The 19,512-nt window shown below is 38.9% G+C and overlaps 1 protein-coding gene across 1 annotated transcript in view; it reads right to left on the bottom strand.

Moving 5' to 3' along the window:
• Positions 1 to 11,102: 11,102 nt before the first annotated feature.
• tmem8b (transmembrane protein 8B) overlaps positions 11,103 to 19,512 on the bottom strand; it is a 30,647-nt gene continuing 22,237 nt past the window's right edge. Inside the window, exons 11-13 of the mRNA XM_026343102.1 lie at positions 18,631 to 18,777; positions 14,759 to 14,875; positions 11,103 to 12,204 (exon numbers count right to left, since the gene is read on the bottom strand). Coding sequence (XP_026198887.1) covers positions 11,869 to 12,204; positions 14,759 to 14,875; positions 18,631 to 18,777 — 600 coding nt within the window. The 3' untranslated portion in view covers positions 11,103 to 11,868. The remainder of the gene's footprint in view (positions 12,205 to 14,758; positions 14,876 to 18,630; positions 18,778 to 19,512) is intronic.

The raw sequence follows: 19,512 nt of genomic DNA, 5'->3' as shown, positions 1-19,512 counted from the left end.
TGTTCTATGTGCTGTTTGTCTTTAAGTCCGGGATGATTTCCTTTATGTTGGTGCCATTTAAATCAGCCCTATTTTCACTTCACCAGTCTGAGTCACATAAACTTCTCTCTGCAAAAAGGATTCATTATTATTCTGAATTCCCTCCATCAGTTATGCTGCTTGCAAATTTAATGATGCAGTCCCTATCATATTTTGCAATGCAGTCATGAGTGAAATGTGAATATAGAAGTGAACTAAGGATGCACCTCTGGAGTGCACCTGCGTTCATTACCACTGCAGATGAAGTGAAATGATCTATTCTCACTGTTTGTACTCTTGCAGTAAAAGCGGACTGAAATCAAAGCTAACAAAATGTCTGCATGCTGTAATGCACTGTTTGATCTTTAATAGTTGATAGTTAAATAATCAAGATCTGTATTGTGGATGTTTTATGACCCCTTATGTAAACTCACTGTGTGTCTAGGAGGACAAGATGCTCAAGAATGCAGTTTTTGCAAAATGCTGATGTGAATATCTGCACAAAACAAATCAAACACTATTCTCTATCTGTCTATCTCTATTAATCTACAGTACAGCATGTCTCTGGTCTCTGCCCTCCGCATTGAAAAACATTTTTAACCCGTCCACATTTCAGCAGCGCTTGTTTTTCTGGTAACATTTATTTATCAGTATAGAATCTCTGTTCATTACTGTGATGATGGCTGAGCATGCGGACTAAAAAATTGGATCAGGCATGAGTTTTATCAGCTTGACAACAAGACAAAGATAAGATTACTCCCTGTGTGTAATAATGCTGATAGAATTACTTGTGCTTTTATATCATTTCCAGCCTCTGACTTCAATGCTCTGTATGTGACTGTCACAGCTCTGCTGCCTGTTATCGCAAAATACAGAAAGTTTGTACTGCATGTCTCCCTGTAAATAAAAACTCAAACTTACTTTTTCACAGGCATGTCCCCAAATATCAAATAATATTGTATTATTAATGTTGATAATTTACATTTTTATGCAAATATCAAGTGTTTAAGAACAGCAGTCTGGGCGAAGGTAAACAACAACGTTATAAAGGGTTAAAATATATTAAAAGCAAAGACTGACTTTTCAGATTAAATGATGCTTCTGTCAGGGTTTTCTCTAATTGTTGCTTTTTCTTGTGAATTCCTGCGACTTTGTCAGAGTAGATCACTGTTTAATTCATCTTCTTATTCTTATTTACTGGTTTTGCAGTGCAGACACACCCGCTCTATTATTGCTGCAGCGCTGCATATATTCAACACAGGAGGATAAATCTATTTTCAGAACCTGAAGCTCTGGACTGGCGAAGTGAGGCCTGTTTTTCTTTATATGGGCATTTACTTCAATCGGAGCCAACCTTAACCTCTGCTGCTGCCTACTGCCAAGCGTTGGGCACAGAGACCCTAAGCATTCTGGCAGCCACTGATGTAAAGTGTAAAAGTTATTTTTGGTAAATCCTGTGACTCTTCTTCCATGGTAATCAAACTGCCAGACTATTTTACAGGACAGTAACAGGCTTTGCTAACAAGGGAACCATCTTGCTGTTTGCAATCTTTGGTTGAATAATCACACAACCCAAAGTGCAGGTGACATGGTGTAAAGAGCAGGTCTGAGTTGGTGTGAAATGTTTTCTTCCATTTCTTCAGGACTGTTTCACAATCAATAATAAACTTAGTTTTTTATGTAACCATGACAGCAAAGGTCTTCTCACCATGAGGAAGTTATTTTAGACCAAACCATGATCTGTTCCGAAACATAACCAAATACTTTTCTGACTGATCATTTAATAACCTGGATTCTGTAATTATGTTTTTATCATGGTTACCATGACTATGAATATCTGGTACTCCTTCCTCTAGGACATTCTTATGGGTCATCCAAGTGTAGGAACAAAAGACATCTGTGGCCTTTTTGGTTGGAAGACTAATTGCATAGGTCATCTTAACATAAATTAGTTGTAATGTAAAAAAAACACTTGAATCTGCAGTTACAAAAAAATATTACTTAATAAAATTCCTGGATAGTTTTACATGTTCAGAACTCTGTAATCCATTCAAATGAGTAATGCTTGAAAGGAAGAATCGCTCTTGAGCTGCTCATAACTCAGAGGCAAATACATATTCATGCGAATGAGTGGGACTCTTACTTTGTTTTAAGGTGCAACCAGCCAAAAAGGTTTGTAACCACTGGCTGACAGTAAGTGCTCTCCAAACGAGAGGAGTTCACACAGGAAAGTGTGCAGGCTGGCTAACAAAACCTGTAAAAATTTTCACCCTATTTCTGTCACCTGTGGCTGATCAACAGCGTCATATGAGTGACTGCACTCGGTGAGCTGTTAATGAACATGTTTTGTCTTCATTTTTATCTTTGCCACCCACTTAACTTCTCTTTGTTATTGGCTGCTTTCCGACATAATTTCCACCTGCACTGTAACCAGATGTCACACCCTCAGCAAAAGTGTTTGCCACATAAAACCATGAATATGACTGAGAGACAATTGCAGGTGAACAAGGTCTGCATGGGCTGATAATGTGGAACAGACCCAATTTTTAAAAACGGCGGGTTTAATGCCAAAAAGCTCCATATTGCAGCTTAAGCAAATGTTGCTACTGGCTCAGCACTGGCACCTTTCCACTTTCAAAAAGCTGATTTTTTTTTTTACTTGCAACTGTGCCATGATTAGCTCCCTGATTTTCAGGATAGCAGCACATTTTGTTACTGTCAAAAACTAAGAAGAAATTTGGTTTAAAAAACTGGGTATTTTCAGTGTACGACAGCACGCCATTTTCTCCAAAGAAGAACCCACACCAACAGCAACAAGCTGTTCAGCGCTGACCAGATTCGACCCGGTGATTGACCCAGCTTCCTGGGCTCCCCATCCCTCACCTCCCAAAGCAATATTCTGAGCCCCTTACTGGGAAGTCTGGGCCCTTAAACCAAAGAATGAGCCACTCGTGATGTGTTCCTCTCCACGGGAGTGAGACTGCCCGCTGGCTGTGGAGCTTGTTAAGCTACTTGTAGCATCATGGGAGCAGCACCGTACAAACATACAGACATACATCAGAGCACAATTCATCAAATCACCAACTAGCTCTACACGAAAGCACCAAGCAGAACCTTTATGTGACATGTTTAAGGAAAGTACATAACTTTCAGACTTTCAGATATCTGTTCAGAACTTCTAAATCAGTGACTTTTAACCAAATCAAATCTACACATTAGGCCGGTGGAAGAATAATGAGACACAATGACAGAAGGCCAAATGGTCACAATCTAATGGTACAGTTTTTGAATTGGATGCCAGTCAAATTAGAAAAACAAGTCTTGCACACTTACGTTAACACCGCCATCAGTTCATGTTGGTAATGTAACCATGCAATTGATATGCTAATCACCACTAAACACTGTACAAATGAGCTGGATGGACGAGGAGAAGCCAGGGGTCACCAGAGTGAGTGCGTCTAAAGGAGTGCGACCTCCGTGGTCACAAGCTTTAGACATGAGCCTCACAATGAATGACAGACACTCCGTGAAAAGATCACAGCACAGGTCACATCAGACACACACTGTTCAAAAGACAGTTGTGAATGATGAGCACCAGAAAAAAAAAAAAAAAAAAAAAAAAAAACAGCCTGTCATATCTATTTTAATCTTCAGGGATGCTTGTTTTTATTATGCCTGAATAAGGCACTGCACTCAACCACCAGTCAAAATAAAAATGACAGTGTTGGCTATAGAATAATTTCACAGAATGTGAATACAATATGCTATAGAGATGGGAAATTTTAATGCTGACTAAAGACTAATAACAACAATAGTCATAATAATTAAGTACAGTTTTTATTATGATAGCATGCTCACATGAAGGGGTTAATTACAGTTGCAAACTATGTGAGACATACACTCATCAATAATGAATGAAAACCTCAGCAGGTACAAAGTTTGTTAACAAAGTTTGTTAAAAGTAATTAAGTTTTTAAATCACATAATTTAAAGTGATTTTCATAATTTCATAACACTCAGCAGCTGGCACAAGTCTACATGTGGTGCGCTGATAGGTTTGACTATTTAGCATAATGCATAATGCCTCTGGAGGCAACAGGGAGGCCAGATGTGTCTCATGATATGAAATAACTACTACACACTAGGGGAAATGCTTTTGGCTCTCCAGCAATTATAAAGTGTGAGAACTTTTGGGAAAACTACAGTCTAACAGCAACATGTTTTTAGATCAAAAATGAAAGCAGTAATGAAAAAATGTCATTCTGCAAGAGCAGTTCTGGAACACATCAACCACATATACGTCAAAAAATAAGGAAATCGTTAACTGCACTTTCAGCTGACTATAATTTACAAGTCATCAGGAGTTTTCAAATAATACAGCAAACATTCTTTAAACTTTCTTGTAAACGTATTCAACTATTTGCAAATGGTGCACTTATTAAATTTAAACCTGGAACATTTAGTAAAGCACATGTGCTGGCATAAAAAAGTGTAGATAGAAAGACACATTTAAGTGCAATTTAGAAATATTGCTCATTACTTGAGCATTTCGTATACACTGCAATTGCAGCAACCCCAGGTCATAGCACTGCCCCCACTGGCTTGAACGGTAGGATGATGGGTGCATCACTTTATCCCTCTCTCTTCTTACCCTGATGCACCTATCACTCTGGAGCAGGGTAAATCTACACTCATCACACCACATGATCTTCTTTCACTGGACAGTTGTTAATCCAGTTTTAGTAGTTTCAACAATCTCCTTAGATGTTTTCATTGCTTGATTCCAATAATTTGACCCTTCTGAAGCAGATTAATATGTTTTTCACGAACACAGGTTGTTTAAGAAATGAGACTCACTGCATCAGTTGGGGTTACATAACTTGTTGCCAGTTGAAAAACAATCATCCATGCAGTAATTATCCAGTGGGAGTCCTTACCTATTTGCTCAGTCAAATCAGGGTGGTGTTCGTCTACTTGACTTAGGTTGTGTAGTTTTATAGTTCTTATAGTGTACATTTATCTGACAGGTCCAATTGCAAGTTATATTTCTAATGTAATTTTTTATTTAAACCAAAAGCACAAAAAGATTGATGTGTTGAAACTTGACTATCCAGCTGTTTTACACATACATCTGTAATTATAATCCACAAACACAGTATCATATAACATTGCTACCTGATGTTGGAAATTTAGCTGCTATTGCTACTGATGTACATCTGCTTAGTAAAATTGTGGATGTAGGACTGATAATGGGAGTATTTTTACACTGAATGCTGAACTTGTTTGTAGTTTTGTGTATTTCGACACTAACAGAAATAACTATCATTTATATAGAATTTTTGTTCAGCTGATGCCTGGATAAACGCTCCACATTGTTTAGCAGCTAGTAGCTAGTAGATGTCAATACTTTTTCCACCTCTGCACACGTGTCAGTTTCTATGCATAATTCTTGTGAAACTACACATGAATACTGATTTCGTCAGATCTCTCACTGTGTTTTTTAGTTGTTAACTTGCATGGAACAATGGCCAATTTTAAAAAACACTGAAAGATTTGGCATTTCAATACAACAGAGCATTGACATTGAGTCGTGGTAATTAAAGCCCCGATCCTTCTGACCCACAGCAGTCAAATCTGAACAAGAACCCTTAATTTTGAAGTTGCCACATTATTGCATCTTAAACTGCCGGCATCATTAGCACTCTGCAAACCCTGGGGCTTTTTTTACTTTTTCACACTCATCATTTGGCCCTGTATGACAGATGTCTGTGTGGGGATACACTCTGTATATATCCACAACAGACTTTATTAAATCTCCCAGCTCCAACATTCAGCAGATCCCTCTCTACACAGCATCTCAAATGTAGCATGACCTTTCTGGTCCCATCAGACTGCCAGACTGTCTGCTTGCTCGCGTTTGGGTCCAGTAAGTGCTGACAGGAATCCGGAGAAGGAGCAGAGCGCAGGCAAATCAGAGATGTGAAGCTACTTATTCAGATCTGCCCTGTTTTGACAGTTTTCTCCCCATTATATACCTCTCTATTTAGGACTCTCTTAAAAACGATCCTTAACTTAAATTTCATGGCACACGGAATGATTGGTACATAAAATATTCACACTTGTTAGAACCACACTGTTCTATAAAGAACTTTTGATACGTACCATGACTGATCGTCTGTGATTTGCCAGAAATAATGCTGATATTTTCATTCTTATCAGGGTAATAGGACCAAAGTGCTCATGGGACATGGAAGTTAGATAATTGGCATTCAGCACACACGCATGTCACAAAAGACTACATAATTAGACCCCTGCTACCTTTTTATGTGTGAATGTAATGGTGTCTGATGTGTGTTCGATTTATGTAATTTCCGTTTTTAGTACTTCAGGCTAATAGCTCACAGACTATTTCCAAATCTGGTGTATCGACCTCATAATCATGGATTATGCAGAAAATAAAATCCTGGGAAATACAGATCATAATCAAAGCATTATGTGCCCACGGTGTGAAACAATCTTCTCATATGTGGTGATTTTCTGTGTAATCTAATATAATGATGCTTGAAATAACTGTAAACTGGTCCTATATTTGGCATTAGTATGCTTAGAGAAACAAACTCCAGGCCATCTGAATTATTAATATCAGCACCAAATACATATGTAATGTAATTTGGGGAACAATTCCAGCTGAATAAGCATGACACAATTAAAAACATTCTTCCTTCTGCTAGTTTCAAATTCAGAAAAACTAGTTTTATGTGTTTTTTTATATGTCTTCAGCATTTAAAATGGCTTGGTATTTATTTCTGTATACTATTTATATATATATATATATATATAGTTTTTATTTATATATAAATATATAAATTTTTATTTATATATTTATATATAAATAAAAACAAAGACAAGTAACACAAAAGTTAAAAAAGTAACTATGGCAAGTAAATAAAACATCAGATTTCATACAGAAGCAACAAGGAGCCCCGAGAGACAACAGACACAATAGGATTTGTCCTGGGGATTTCTATATGATATCGACTGGCTGCACACTGGGACCTGCACAGCTGCAGGTAGTAGGTGTAGATTGTGAAGCAGCAGCCATTAGGGATAACTAGACAGGCCTGTGTCTTGTCAAACAATCTTCTGTATGTATCCGCATGATGTATGTGCATTTACTTTGCACTGGCATTACACCACCCATCAAATCACAATCAATACTAATGTGTATGAGCCCATTGACAAAATTAGTCCAGGTTACAATTCAGTAGACTTCTTCCTTGTCCTGTTAACCAGCTTTCACTGCTGGGCTTGTTCCCTAGTACAGTATTTAACCTGCAGGCCTGAGTTCAGCAGCTGAGATAAAACCCAAGAGCCTCCACTTTCCCTCCAGCCTCTGTGCTGCTCGCTGTTGCAGTTACAGAAGAGCTTCTCTGGCTCCCCTAACTCGGAGCAGCAGTCACAACTTCATCTTCAACTGGATTTGCTCTCTTTCCTAACTTTTAATCTCCCTCATGGACATTCACTAATCTCTCATTTATATTTAAATCACAGCTTTATGCAGAATGTCTGGCTCATGAGGCAAATGAGGCTTGTTACTCTTTCAACTCAATTTAAGTGAGTGAAACTATGACGTAGAAGGAGAAAAAGAAAAATGTCTTGCCCCCTGATGGTCGAGAGGGAACATAGATTTGACATCTTCATGAAAAAAGGAGTGAGAAATTAGAAATGACAGAAAGAAAAAGAGCAGAAATAAACAGCAGATTGAGTTTTGTCTGTCAATAAACTGACTATGGCTGAGATATAGTTGATTCCTTACTAACTAAAACTTAAAACCCAAACTAACCTATAGCATCATTATGGGACAGTGTATAAACCCTAGAGTGCATCTGGTCCTACAAAATGGCCTCATGCTTCCTAATTGCAATGCAATCGCGCAGAGCAAACATTGGACTCTCACCAGATGGGTGCCCAGACCATTACTGATCGACTAACGTGCTTAATGGCAGGCAACAGACATTGTTGGGTAAATGCATCCTTTTGCTTTCTACAAATTTAAGCCCTTGTGGAAGAAAATAGGTGGAAAAATGACTCATCATTAGTTCCCCAACAATCGGTCCTCCAGCGTTTTCTGCTCCTTAGATTGCATTGTGTTTTGTGCACTGACCTTGAATACAAATGGTGCTCAAACTGAATCTCTGCTCAGATTCCACGATTTGGGGGACATTTTCTATGTACTATGATTTTGACATTGAAGTAGATAAATCACCTAAGGGAGTAATTTTGGGGGGCAAGCTGTAGTTTTCTTGCGATGTTTGGAATAAGTTGCCAGAACTTTCCACATTGCTCACTCTGTAGCAATCAATAGTTTTTTTTTTTTTTTGATAGATGCACCTGCAATTTCAGCCACATCTATTGTTTGCCCTGGTCAGTGATGCTGTCTTGTGCTGGTTCTAGTTTAATTCAATAAAATTCCCATGTTTGTATTGGTGTCTTTTAGAACATGACAACTACCTTTTAGAGTGAGGCTTGTAGCTCTTTTAGTTTACTTATCTATCAAACCTGTTTGTGGCAATGTAAGCAGCACTTTACACAGTATATCTCCACATCCATTTAAATGATGATGTGGGTTTGGGGTTATTTCATGCAGTGTGATATATAACCTTAACAATCAAAACAACCTACCTTTCGCTTCCAGTGCACGTCAGTACCTGGGTCCCGGTCACTGACTCACTTGTCTAGCCATCACAATTTGACTCTCGTCAAAATGGCTCAGGTCCTTACGCTTGCTCATTTCTCCTGCTTCCAACACATCAACTTCAAGAACTGACTGCATATCCCACCCTTTGACAGGTGACATTGTTACGACATAATCAGTGTTATTCTCTTCACCTGTCAGTGGTTTGATTGATGTGGGCTGCACACCACACAACACAGCTGTCATATAGCTCTTTGACATCCACTGAACGTGTTAAGAATGACAGTGTGTGGCAAGTTTTGTGATTAAAAGATATGATGGATACAGTACAGTATGATCATATGATCATTAACATCCATCCTGCTGACTGTGGAGTTCCACTAACTTTTAGTTTAGTAACAGCAGGTTTGACATTTGTTTTTTTTTTTTGTTACAATTCTTGTTTTAAGCATACTATGATGGTGGCATTAGCCTTTAGCTTAAAGCATAGGAAAAATAAAATAAATGCTTCAAAAAAAGTACAACAAGCTGCAAAAATAAGGTTTTTGTTAAATATGTTCAGACTTGTACAATAGCTCTGTACTCTGACTGCAGGATTTATCCAAGAAAGAACAGCCATGCTAATGAGTGCAACTGAAATTTCTAGTGCTATAAGTTATGGTGTGTCAGAGTAATAATCCTGTTAGATATCTTAACCACGAATCCATGAATACAAAGAAGGTACTTATTTTGATTTCATGTGCGGTAGAAGTACAGGGATATGAACTGATTTGCTATATAAGACCTTGTCATTTTGGTCTAATTTTCTCATTAAGTACACTCACAGGCCTTTTATTCCCACCAAGAGTTGCACTGTGCACTTGGAATACTGAGTCCATCATTACATAGATTTCCATTATTTGACTCGTCACTGAAGTAGCAGAGGTGACAGAGAAATGCTCTAAAATATATACAGAGTGTTGTCTTGATTTGACCAGTGTTTCTTTTTGCATTTTATTTTTTATTTCCATAAAAACAGAATCCTTCTTAAATAATGCTTTATAAAATGGAAGAATATCATTAAATATCTCCTTTTATGAGATAAGGAAATCAACATACTATTTAATATACATAGTTTTGTGTGTTGTTCAGTTTAAATCCGTAATATTAACTAATACAAAGAATATAAATAAGAGCATAATTAACCAACACCATCTGACAACAAACATCTTATTTCTGTTTTCCCCTTTTGTTCAGAGCTTATAGAGTAAACATATTAATATAAGCACTTTTAATGCCCTCCAGTGACCTTATTCTATAACATTTTCAAAGAGTAGAAGAAGCACAGAGCAAAGAATCAGTGCATAATTAGTAGGAGCAGCAGCAGCTCTGGTAGAAATGGAGAATCTTTTTTTTCTCTCCTCTATCTTTCCCTGTAAATTAAAGTATTACTTGCAAAGCTTGAATCTAAAATGGTGATTAGGTCACTGGGGTGAGAACATATGTGTTTATTTTGTATCTGGTTTATTGTAGATTCACAGCTTAATCTTTCAGTAAAATCACATGAACAAAACACAGCTCATGTTTATTTGAATATTCTTAAATGTGAGATAGCCTTTGCTTAAGTTGTAAACGCTGCAATGACATGTCATCACCATTTTAGTTGATACGGTTCTTATATTTATCCTATTTCCGGCAGTTACAGGGCAACATGATTATTTATTTAGTCATGTTTCTGTCCACTTGGTGAATGGAAGCTCACTAATCGCTCCCTGTTTGCTCCATTAGGAAATATCTATCTGTTTGGCTCCTAAATGCTCCACTGTGTTCACGGCTAACTGGGTGCAAACAAAAAAGTGAAGAAGCAAATTTTCCTAAATGTCAAACTATTCTTGTAAAGGTTGTGTTGATATTTCGTGTGATGTCAAGGCCAGGTTACCTCGTGGTACAGAACTGTATATACACTTGTGAAAAGACTGAATTCTTTCATCTTTTCTGAAAGAGTTTGATAAAAAACAACAACAACAACAATAAAAAAAACAAAAACAAAAAAAAAAAAACGGTGTGCACACTGAATGAAAAATACCAAGGAGCTGCAGATAGAACACACCTAATAAAGAACGCAAAGAGTCATATAACTCTCACGGCTCGGCTTTTCCTTACAGAAGAGAGGGAGGCTACACATCGACAGTACGCTCTGAAGCAGCCTTCATGCTGCTGCTCTGTAGGAGAATTATTTATCTCTTGCTCTATTCCTGGGAGGATGCTGTTGACAGCATCTCATCTCACTGTCTGAGTACCACTGGCTTCCATTAGAGCCAGGAATTGCAATATGATGTCTTTGTGGGTGGTTCACCAGTTGCACTGCATTTAAAAGCCTTGAAAGCAGAAGTAATACTGAGGCAAAGAAAGAAAACATTTATTGTTTATGAATGTGGTGTCACACAGGTCCTGTCAGAAAAGAACAGGGAGGTGATGTCTTGGTTTGAGGTCTCTGAAGTAATCCTGCCTCCCCTCTTCTCTTTCAACAGGCAGCTGGACTTTGGAATTCTTGTTCCCGTCAAGAACAATCAGCACATTCGTGTAAAAGCAATACATTTCAATCGCAAAAGACAGTCTAACATTCCACATGACGACTAGGTTTTACATTTGTGATGCCCACTGTAGTTTATATTGTTATAAAAATTTACAGAATAACATTTTTGTGTCTCAGTGCAAAAGATATATTCCAAAAGAATTTCAGAAAAAGCCGTGCCCTTGATAAATATCCCCCCACGTCTCCCCTTGATTTGTGCCCGAACAGTAAAATAATTGGCCTCTCTACAAGACCACAAATAAATAACCAACAGAAGCAGTTTTACAGTCACCGTCAGATAGCAGCAGTGTTTCAGCTTTGACTTTAAATACATATTCACAAACAACAGTGTGTCACTGTACACCCACGATTCATCAGAACAACTTTAACTATAGATAAGAATAATTACAGTTGTATTGATAGTAGTTACAATGACAATAACAACAACAACAAAAAAAAAAGATCCAATGTGTCACATCTGCATTAAAGTATTTACATTGCTTTTTCAAGTTCTGTGGCTTAATTTCCCGTGTGTGAATTTCCCAAGTAAAAGAAGGCAATGAAGTGTCTCTAAGGTAAAAGGCTGAGAGTGGGGAGTTTATCAGCTGGTGCAGATGCTATTAATGGAGATGATGGCCGGGTCCACCAGGCCCAGCTCCTCATGCTCGTTCACGCACAGCTGATAGCCGCAGCCTCGCCTGCGCTTCAGTGGGGTCACCTTTGCGTCGGGCTTGGCCCGCGGCGGCAGGAGGAAGCCCACGCTCCCTGCGATCAGCATGTGCCAGATACTGTGGATGTAGAAGTAGTTCTCCTCCGTCTCCACGAAGGCGTAGAGGGCCACGGCAGATGTAGCGATCATGGTTCCCGGAAAGAGGAAGAACACCCAGCGCTTCCAGGTGGGCGGGTAGCAACGCCGCCGGCGTATAGTGCGCACCGTCTGGCACAGACACACAGAACAGTGTTTTCATTTTCACCATCTAGACGCATTCATTATCAAGTGTAGCACAGCAAAATGTAGAATATCTGTGTTTAATGGTTTATGTGGTAATGCTTAATTTTATAAGGACCTTCGTTTTTCAAATGAATTCCTTTAAAAGGAAAGAAAAATGATGCTTATGGGTGATTCTTAGGGTTTCATGGGAAAGTCTGTTTAATTATACAGTATGTTAGATAACATATCCAATGGGCACACACTTCACGATTACTCACTACTTTATCTGACCTGGGACATGTCAGTTAAATGGATGGAGCTGCTAAAGAGAGGAGACTGCACAATGCCAATCCTAGTACTGAGATAGATTTGTAAACCCTGGTAAATACCTAGTACATAGGAAAAAACAAGTGTATGTACTGTATGTTCGTTGGACTTGTTCACTATTGACTAAAGCTAGAATTGCACTTCTCTGAGCTCCACACGAGCAGCACACTCTACAGAGCTCATTTGGATCTTCACACGTGTACGATTAGCAGCATAATATACTGTCCATTAGAAAGAAATGTGACTTTGTGCCAGGGGTGGCACAGTCAGCTGGTAGACGTTGCTGAATTGATCCTCAGTGACTGTTCAGCGACCACTTTAACCATTTTATTATTTATGCTTGTCTTCTGTTTGACAGTAACGGGTTTGTTTGTTAAGGAAAATGTGCTCATTCTTTCTGTAAGTGGCGCAGTGTGGCACAGCCAGACTCGGACATTTCATTTAATATCTTTCTAAATAGCATTTAGAGAGTGCTTCTTTATTGTGTTTGCTCTCTATTTGTATTGGTTCATAAACACTAATTTGCTTGCATTATTTTTTTCCACCCCAAAATATTACTATGTAAACTCCCTGCGCTACACAAGGGAAATGTAAGTCGTTCATGAATGACAAAAATAATTATGTATTCTAGCAGGAAAATGGTCCTGATTGAGTTATTATGTTGTGTATGCTTTAGGTTTTTGAATAATAATCTACTGTATGTGAAACCAAGTAAAGAAAAACATGAAATGTGTTATTACTATTCCAATCTCTGTGCTACCCCACTGCTAGACAAACAATTTCATACTCTTTGTTTTTTTTAATCAAAAGTCAGGAACCTCATTTAGTGTGGAGAGTTAGGAATTTTTTTGGCATTGACAGGTCTGAACTTCTCCTCTTCTTCTCGCAGCTCATGACACCCCTGCAAAGCAGCAGATGTCTGTGCCCTCCGCTTGACTGATCTAATTCGGTTGTGTCTGAGAACATTCAGAATGCCAGGCTTTGCAGAAACATGACAAGTTGAAATGAAAGGGCTCTTGTAGAAAATGTGCATCGCTCAAACTCCGAGGTGCTGCACTGAGGAGAGAATGCTGAAATGCAGGCATACGCTACTGAACAGCAGATAAATTATGAAGTGTCAAGTAATCAAAGCGTGAACGCAGGTTTGTCTTAAAAAAAAAAAAAACTGGAACATTAGCACACAAAATACAAAAAATAGTGGAAGCCGGTGGTTTTACGTAAATCTCTGTCTACACTAACATTCGAGTTATGCAGCAGTGCCATGCATGAATTCTGAAACGCTTGTTGTTAATCTCAGAACAAATAAATCTCGTCTATGGTAAAATATATTGCCTCCTACCTTCAGAGTTAAAACTGGAGAGTTTACATGGTGGAATTAAACAGTACTTCATCTTCCACAACTTCTCCAGCTCAGAGAAAGATAAAACTCTGCGCTACAACTCCCACACTTTATTCAATGCAAAGCTTTCTCCAAGGAAGCCACAAACCTTGTTTTCAAACTTATGTCAGAGGTTTGGTGTTAAAGGCTTTTTTTTTTTCAAGAACCTTGCCTGAAAGACTATTATTTTTTATCTTTTCAGTTCAGGGAGCACATTATGACTCGGAGAAGAGTCAGTGAAAGTACAAGCTGACTTATAATGGAACTACAACCCATGACTAATACCCACAGGCTGCAAAACTTTTAAAGACCCCTCGATGCTAAAGTAAAATAGCTTCCTTGGTCAGAAACCCACAGTTTTTAGCCATGCACATGTTCCAGTCCTATGTTGGCTTAAATGACGGATTAAGTCCTTTTACACTTACTTGTGTGAGGAACAATAGAGGGACACTGCTGACATGTTTCATCTGCATGTTTGAACAAGCGTCTCAATGCATATCAAACACGTTATGTATTCAAGTAATTAGTTTTTACACTGGGTGAAAAATGTATTGCTTGTAAAGCAAGAAAATTCTTCATCATAAACACTGGATTCAGCAGCCAAAATTGGTATAATTCTGTCATCTTTTAACTTTTATAACAAACATAAACTGTAGGTAAAAGTGATATACAATTAATTTAACTTTAATTCATTTTTTCTATATTAGTATTATAATATATACATTGTTTGTATTTGTATTTTCTTCAAGTAGTTTTTCTCACTCTCTTTCCACCTCTTGTGCTGCTGCAACATGTGAGTTCCTCCAGTAAAATCAATAAGCTGTCCTGCAGTGCAGTAAATATATAAATCCTTACCCATGCCACAGCCATGATGCCCAGAGCAAATAGACTAGGTCCCAGCAGATTCCACAGACCGTGTCGGTCCAGCTGCAAAGCCATGGAGAGGGACATCGCCCCCAGCAGATACAGCACCTTCACAAAAAAACACATGTATCAGTAACAGCACTCCACAGACACTCTCAACATTGCTCCCCTGTAAATAAGAGAATGAGTGCGTGGTTAAGGAACAGCACATCTATCTGCCCACGAATTAGAAAAATGGTGACAAAAGCTTTGCTCTTAGCAATGATTGAAGATTACTGAACCACCAGAAGGTAATTTGTAGTTCCTGAAGATGTCATTTTTTTCCTGCCTTGCACCTGTGTTCTGTTTTTAAGACTGTGAGAGTTCTACTTTTCACCAGGGTTTAAATCCAGCGGCCAGCTGGGTGCCTTTCTGTGTGAAGATTACATGTTCTCACCGTGCCCGTGTGGCTTTCTTTCGAGTACTTCCTCCCACACTCCAAAGACATGCAGCTGGGTTAACTAGTGACTCTAAATTGCTCATAGTTGTGAATGTTTGTTTCTAAATGTCTGCCCTGTGATAGACTGGCAACCTGTACATGATGGACCCTGCCTCTCATCCAGTGACAGCTGGGATTGACCAATGACCCCTAACAAGACGAGCGGTTAAAATGATGGATGGATGGACAGACGAGTGGATAAATGAACAGATAAAGAAACGGACAGATGGATTGAGTGCTACTTTCTGTACCATGCTGTGCTGGTGCCATCATAGCACAGTGAAGAGTAAATTCATCACAAACGTGCTGGAGTAAGAAAGTTGTACCTTATCATTACAGAACTGTGGGTACAGTGAGCCACAACTGAAATATCTTAATTTGTAGTTATCTACAGCTGGTCACCATGGACTTGAAGAGGGAAACAGTTCATTGTTAGTATTATTGCTATTAGATCAGGAACATAACATTTGAGTATCATGTTGTCAAAAAACCTGTAAACAAAATATTTGTGATGCACTGTTGAGTACTGCAGACAGGGCGGTGAAGTCAGAAAGTACTGAGAAATGCTTTAGTTGTTTAGTTGTCTTTTCATTGCACAAACAATAGCAGCCTTATCCTCTAATATTAACACCCACTACAAGGGCTGGCTGTCACAGATAGCAAGCAAATCTATATTAAAAAGTAAAAGCCTGGCGTTGTTTAAAAAAACACATCACTTCAATATATCAGTGGGAAAATAATCAGCACAAAAGCTGTGTCCAGAGAGTTCAGCTGAAATCAGACTTGAGTGCTTTGCAGAGGAATACAAAATCCGGACTTTATCGAGGGTGGCAAGAAAATGTATGTGAACCTTCTGGGATTAATTTGTCATAAAATAGGATCTGATCTTCATATAAGTCAAGACTATTAACAAATATAATGTGCTTAAAATAATAACACTAAAAATACAGATCTTGCATGTTATTGAGAACTTAAAAAGGCCCTAGTGCTAGTGGAAAAAGTATATGAACCAATGGAATTGGTTCCTGTAGCTGCGGATCAGACCTGCACATTATGTGAGTGAGATTCAAAATCTAACAAAATGCTAACAATAGGGACCCATGTTATAAATAATACCACTTTAAATTTTTTGCCAACCTCACAATTTGACATAAAGCCACAGGATATTAAAGAGATAAAGTGAGAGGGGAGAAAAAATCAATAAGCTATGCTATACATGCTCTGGGAGAACTTCAGCCTGTCCAAAATGCCTGGGGTCTGCATTCTTCTGTCTGGTAGGAAATGTGAGGATAAAAATTGGGGATTTTCAAGCAGGGAAGGAATGACCCGCCTGCAGGGGAGCAGTACTAATTGGCACAGACCAAGGAGGAAAGGAGCAGTGTGGTGCAGCTGGAGGACTCTGCGCAGCAACAATCATCAGTCATCCTGCAATGCTGGATCATACAATCGCAGCCAAAGATGCATGTATACATGCGTTGTATGTAGAAATGAATGCATGGATTCTACCAGGCAGAGGTTTCACTGTAATTTATCATTATCTGTCATTGTGACAGACGAGCTTCTGGTAAGAAGTCTATTTTTAGGTGCCATACTGTATGTTTTTCAGTGCTTACCAGATTACAGACTTACACCTCAGTGCATGTGTGGATTATAACATGCCCCATACCCCAGTGCTACACTAAACTGAGCAAATATCCTAAAAGTCTATACACATTTTAAACAGTTTGAGTGTGGAGTGTGGGGTGAAGAGCATTCAATAACAAAGGTCTGTTTACCAGTTTCCAGAGCTGTAAAACCAGTTTCATTTACTAAATATAAAAGAATTACCTCTAAGTTCATTTCCAGTTCTAATTGTGAACTTAGCTTCATGCAACATCAAGCTGGATGTTCAGATTGTCTGTCTACGTCCAGCTGTTTACTGCAACTTAGGTCTGTTTTTTTTTGTAGTTTTTGTGGTCATCATTCACACCAGCACTTGTAATTGCTAAAATGTGGGAAAGTGGCAACATCACCAAAACTGAGTTTGACAGGGCAAATCACACAAGCAGTCCAACAGTCAGACAGGTTTAAAATCCCAAAGGGGAGCCAAACAAACATGGCAACACACATTTCACGTAGGTTCACTTTCAGTTTAACATCCAAGTGAAGTGGTTGAGACCATGTGGCCAATCTTTGCTTTCATGTCATGAACTTAGATCCCAGCAATTTCTCTTGTGAAAATAATATTATGATAATAGCTCTCAGAGTTTTGCAAATGAGAAAAGAAGACTAATATGACACAGATGCAACAACCTTCAATTTGGGGTTAAAATAATTTCCCTGAAGCTAATTTGTATGTGAGCCAGTAAAATAAAAGTCCTTGCAAGACTGCATATTTGTAAGGACTCTCGAAGGTCCAGAATCACATACAATTACATATGAGGTGTTTCTGAGACCTCTTCTGCTCCCGCTGTGGTCATGGACTCAGGCAAACACACACATATACCAATAAACAAACAAACACGACCACACACACACACACACACAGTTCCACTTGCCAGTCCTGACATGTGTGATTTGATTAGTGACTGCGTACTGCAGCGCTCAGCAAAACAGAAAACTCTAGAGTACAGCAGATGTTCGTATACTCTCCCTCCCTCCCACTTCTCTGCCCCTTCTCCCCGCTCCCCCTCTCTCTGTCTCATTTATGGACATAGACCCACACATTTACACATAGAGGACACACACACACACACACACACACACTCGATGCCTGAGACTGCTCCATCTTGGTGTGCAGCCAGGGAGTGACCCGGGGAGAAGGTGCACCTGCTAGTGTTTACTGCTGTCCACCGCAATATGTCAGCAACCGGAGAATTTAACACGGTGCATCACTTATTCTAACACATTGATTTGTTAATTTATAGCTAAAAATCATGGCATATGGCTCTCATTTAGAGCTCCTTACAGTTCCTCTCCTCTGTCCTCTAATCCCTCTTAGCTTCCGGGCTCATCTCAAGTTGTCGATCACTGACATGAAGCTTTCGGCTTAGGTTCTGCCAGACTGCAGTGGACACGCGTTAGGATCAAAACATGTCTAGTTAAATCAATAGCCACATCTAGAATTCTGTCAAGCAAATCAAACAGGTCTGGAGTTTCTCTTGTGAATTGCTACTTGTGATTTGCTCTTTTTATAAAGGCAGTTGAAGCTGCCTGAACCTTTGTGAGGTCGTAATATGGAGGTGGGGAAGCCCGCAGGTGACATAGGACATTGCAGATATGACAATGAATCATTATCAGCTAATCAGGAAACACTATAGATAATAGTAGCTTTTTACAGGTTCGGATCAGATTTGATGATAATGATAAAGAAAAAAAACTCGCTTTGCTCACAGCAGTGTTTTACCTGTTTGATGATAGATTTTAGCCTGGCCATCGCAATGACAGTGACCCACACTGACATGAGTGACCCGAGGAAGTCGCAGAACTGTAGGACATCATACTCCATGATGCAAAAGACCACAATACCCGGCTGGTCGCAGGCATGATAGAACTGTAAGGAAAAGAAGACGGTGGTTAGACCATCAAACCTGTGAGACAAGAAAAAAACTACAACTGTAGTATTAGAATAATATATTTAGTAAAACGGGCTGCATGCTGTTATCTGCTAACTTCCACGTTATTACTTGACTACCTCAACGTGGATGTGTCATGCTCTGGTTGCTGGCATACTCTAAATATTTCACACAAAAGCAATCTCTATGGTTCGGTCTAAGTACATATTTTGTCAGCCTGTACACATTTCCTTTTAACTTAAAAAAAAAATTCAATTGTGTGTGCGTAAATGTATTTACTGTAAATACTTATCAGACACCAAAACACTTAAAACCCACAGGAATCAACCTTTACACCTTTTTTGACAAACCTCTGCCTGTTGTTGTTACCGCTGCGCTGACAGTCTGCACCCATTCAAATAAATGAGAGGTCTGTGCTTTTTCACTAGGGTTAAAGTCAAAGTGAACACAGCCTAACAAACATCACATTCTTCATTAAACATATGCAAAGGCACATTTGAAATTGTTTTACATTGTTCAGTTTGCTACAGTAGCATGCTTTCTTTGTCCTTGCTTTTGTGCATTAAAGACACTACATCATTGCACAGCTGGTGGTCAGAAACTCCCCAGGTCAGCTTTAACTAGCTGAGATAATCGCGATCAGATTGATCCTTTCTATAAGAGAAACAGTCTGTGATTCAATCATGTTTTATGAAAAAGACCTGCAGCTACAG

This window comes from Anabas testudineus, chromosome 9 (assembly GCF_900324465.2).
Source record: "Anabas testudineus chromosome 9, fAnaTes1.2, whole genome shotgun sequence".
NCBI classification, from domain to species: Eukaryota; Metazoa; Chordata; class Actinopteri; order Anabantiformes; family Anabantidae; genus Anabas; species Anabas testudineus.
This window is presented reverse-complemented; position numbering and strand designations above follow the sequence as displayed.